This window comes from Salvelinus sp. IW2-2015, linkage group LG23 (assembly GCF_002910315.2).
Source record: "Salvelinus sp. IW2-2015 linkage group LG23, ASM291031v2, whole genome shotgun sequence".
Taxonomy (NCBI): domain Eukaryota; kingdom Metazoa; phylum Chordata; class Actinopteri; order Salmoniformes; family Salmonidae; genus Salvelinus; species Salvelinus sp. IW2-2015.
The window spans coordinates 29,731,417-29,735,640 of NC_036863.1; the positions used below are offsets into that span (position 1 = coordinate 29,731,417).

At 50.6% G+C, this 4,224-nt stretch overlaps 1 protein-coding gene across 1 annotated transcript in view; it reads right to left on the reverse strand.

The window, feature by feature from the left end:
* Window positions 1–3,038: 3,038 nt before the first annotated feature.
* LOC111950547 (cell adhesion molecule DSCAML1-like) overlaps window positions 3,039–4,224 on the reverse strand; it is a 36,576-nt gene continuing 35,390 nt past the window's right edge. Inside the window, exon 4 of the mRNA XM_070434523.1 lies at window positions 3,039–3,232. Coding sequence (XP_070290624.1) covers window positions 3,039–3,232 — 194 coding nt within the window. The remainder of the gene's footprint in view (window positions 3,233–4,224) is intronic.

Below are 4,224 nucleotides of genomic sequence, written 5' to 3' on the forward strand. Positions count from 1 at the left end.
TCTCTCTCTCTCTCTCTCTTCCTGTGCTCTGACCTGTCTATGGAAGAGAGGAGTAAGAGAGAAAGAGAGAGGATGGATAGACAGAGAGAAAGAGACAGAGAAAGAGAGGAGAGGAGGTCATGGTATGGACAGAGCAGGTAGGTTAGAGGGTCTGAATTCGAGAGGTAAACAGAGAGCTGATTGGCTGAACGAGGGGACAGCTGATTGGCTGAACGAGGAGCAGGGCTGTCAATCAATGGGACGTCCAGAGTTTACTGACCCATCTGACCCTTTATGTAACCAAGCTAATCATATGCATGTTTCTCAGTATTCCCCAATCATGTACATTGTGTTTATGTGTGGCAGTTATATATGTCTGTTTGTGTGTGTGGTGGAAGTGTATTTGCGTGTGTGTGTGAGTGGGAGAGATTGCGTTGCTCGGATTCCATGCCACTCCGGCCAGATTCTGGATTTGTATGGCAGATGTGGTGTGTTTCAGAGCTATGTCATATTGCACACAGAGAGAATACTATATTGCTGTGCTGTTATTATGATTAGGTCATTGTCTCCTTTGTTGATTGGGGTGGTCCTGCGTCAAGGTTAAACAATGCTGTCCTGCAGTGCAGTGATATCCAATCCTGGTCCCGCATGGGGATAAAGAAGGGTACACATTTTTGTCCCAGGCCATTCTTACACACCTGATTCAGCTAATAAGGGGCTAGATGATTAGTAGGTGTGTTAGTGCTGGGCTAGAAACACTAGTGGGTATTTTGTGCTGTGTAATGTATTTAACTGCATTGCACTGAGCTCTGTACTGTGTATAATGTGTACTGTGCTGCTGAGTACAATACTCTATATTATATACTGTGCTGCTGTGTACAATGCTGCATATTGGGTACTGTGCTGCTGTGTACAATACTGTATATTGTATAGTGTGCTGCTGTGTACAATACTGTATATTATATACTATTCTGCTGTGTACAATAATGTATATTGTATACTGTGCTGCTGTGTACAATACTGTATAGTATATACTGTGCTGCTGTGTACAATACTGTATAGTATATACTGTGCTGCTGTGTACAATACTGTATATTGTGTACTGTGCTGTTGTGTACAATACTGTATATTATATACTGTGCTGCTGTGTAGAATACTGTATTTTGCATACTGTGCTGCTGTGTACAATACTGCATATTATATACTGTGCTGCTGTGTAGAATACTGTATTTTGCATACTGTGCTGGGCTGTGTACAATACTGTATATTATATACTATGCTGCTGTGTACAATACTGTATATTGTATACTGTGCTGCTGTGTACAATACTGTATAGTATGTACTGTGCTGCTGTGTACAATACTGTATATTATATACTATACTGCTGTGTACAATACTGTATAGTATATACTGTCCTGACGTGTACAATACTGTATATTGTATACTGTGCTGGGCTGTGTACAATACTGTATATTATATACTGTGCTGCTGTGTACAATACTGTATATTGCATACTGTGCTGCTGTGTATCTTCCACATATAACGATCGTGACAGAATAACCCACCAACCAAGGACCAAGCAGCGTGGTAAAGGACAAGCAGCAGCAGCGGCAAAAAACACAGGACTCCTGGACATGGAAGAATTTCTGGAGGTAAGGGACCCTGGGTTCAAGCTGGAAAATATCGCCGCCCTCGTGAAGAGCTGGAGGCAGCTAAAGCCGAGAGGCGATGGTATGAAGGAGGCAGCACGGAGGCGCGGCTGGAAGCCAGAGAGGCAGCCCAAAAAATGTATTGGGGGGGGCTCTCGGGGAGTGTGGCGAAGTCAGGTAGGAGACCTGCGCCAACTCCCGTGCTTACCGTGGAGAGCGAGAGTACGGGCAGACACCGTGTTATGCGGAAGAGCGCACGGTGTCTCCTGTACGTGTGCATAGCCCGGTGCGGTACATCCAGCTCCTCCTCATATCGGCCGGGCTAGAGTGGGCATCGAGCCAGGTGCATGAAGCCGGCTCAATGCATTTGGTCTCCAGTGCGTCTCCTCGGGCCGGTGTACTGGCACCAGCCTTACGCATGGTGTCCCGGTTCGCCAGCACAGCCCAGTGCGGGCTATTCCACCTCGCCGCACTGGCCGGGCTAAGGGGAGTATTCAACCAGGTAAGGTTGGGCAGCCTCGGTGCTCAAGAGCTCAGTACGCCTTCACGGTCCGGTCTATCCGGTGCCACCTCCTCGCCCGCCAGCCCAGTACCACCATGCCAACACCACGCACCAGGCTTCCTGTGTGTCTCCAGAGCCCTGTTCCTCTCCCACGCACTCGCCTGTGGTGCGTGTCTCCGCCCGGTACCAACCAGTTCCGGCACCACGCACCCAAACCTCCTGTGCGTCTCCAGAGCCCTGTACGCCCTGTTGCTGGTCCCCGCACTAGCCTTGAGGTGCGTGTCCTTAGCCCGGTACAACCAGTTCCGGCACCAAGCACCAGGCCTACTGTGCGCCTCAGCAGGCCAGAGTCTGCCGTCTGCCCAGCGCCGCCTGCGCTGCCCGTCTGCCCCGCGCCACCTGCGCTGCCCGTCTGCCCAGCGCCACTTGCGCTGCCCCGTCTGCCCCAGCGCCGCCTGCGCTGCCGTCTGCCCAGCGCTGTCTGAGCTGCCCGTCGGCCCAGCGCCGTCTGAGCCGCCCGTCTGTCCTGAGCCGTCAGAGCTGCCCGTCTGTCCTGAGCCGTCAGAGCCGCCCGTCTGTTCTGAGCCGTCAGAGCCGCCCGTCTGTCCCTGAAGCCGTCAAAGCGCCCGTCTGTCCTGAGCCGCTAGAGCCGTCCGTCAGTCAGGAGCCGCCAGAGCCGCCCGGCCAGTCAGGAACCGCCAGAGCCGCCCGCCAGTCAGGAGCCGCCAAGAGCCGCCCGCCAGTCAGGAGCTGCCAGAGCCGCCCGCAGTCAGGAACCGCCAGAGCCGCCCGCGCCAGTCAGGAGCCGCCAGAGCCGCGCGCCAGTCAGGAGCCGCCAGAGCCGCCCGCCAGTCAGGAGCCGCCAGAGCCGCCGCCAGTCAGGACTGCCCTCAGTCAGGAGACTGCCCTCAGTCGGAGCTGCCCTCAGTCTGGAGCTGCCCCTCCGTCCAGTGGCGCCCTCTAGGATGGTCTTCAGTCCGGGACTCCTGCAAGGGTCCCCGCTCCAAAGAGCCACCAAAGCGGGTATTGACTCTGGTTGGAGTTGGGTCACAGTCCCGCACCCGAGCCGCGCCGTAAGAAGGCCCACACGGACACTCCCCTTCTGTGTCAGGTTTTGCGGTCGGAGTCCGCACCTTGGGGGGGGGGGGGGGGGGGTACTGTCACGCCCTGGCCTTAGTTATCTTTGTTTTCTTTATTATTTTAGTTAGGTCAGGGTGTGAATGGGGGATGTATGTGTTTTGTATTGTCTAGGGGGTTTTGTATGTTTATGGGCAGTGTCTAGTCTAGGTGTTTGTATGTCTATGGCTGCCTAGATTGGTTCTCAATTAGAGGCAGCTGTTGATCATTGTCTCTGATTGGGAACCATATTTAGGCAGCCATATTCATTGGGTATTTCGTGGGTTATTGCTATGTTAGTTCCTGTGTCTGCACTATTTGTTTATAGCGTCACGTTCGTTCGTTTGTTTGTTTTGTAGTTTGTTTAAGTGTTGATCATTTTCGTCTTCAATAAATAGAAGATGTATTGTTATCACGCTGCGCCTTGGTCCTCCTTCTTCCACCATATAACGATCGTGACAAACAGAAAGGCACAAATACTCAAATAACAGCCGTTTAAAACAGTGGTGTGGCAGAAGGGCATCTCTTAACATACAACCCAATGAATAATTCAGGCTTTTGTGGAGGCAAAAGGGGGTCCTACCCAGTACTAGATAGGTGTACCTAATAATTGGCCGTGAGTGTAGAGTATGTCAAATCTGAAAACATCGTCTGGAAAAGTGGTACATGGGACCATAGAAACAGTGTCTGATAAAGAATGATGAATGAATATTACATCCATAGATAATGTAGTCAATTGGTTCATGTTCCACGGTTAATTGGTGTCAATGATCCCGTTCTCCTGAAACTTTCATGATCTCAACATGGAATATTGTTTGTCAAGTTTCCATAAACCTATGCATAAGAGTAATGCAACAGTTACTTCACATTTTGATCAGTTGTCTCAATTGATATTAGATCAATGAAATGAATAGACAGTCATCTCAGATGTAATGTGTGAATTACATTTTGAAATAATAATACTTTGATGTTAAGTGT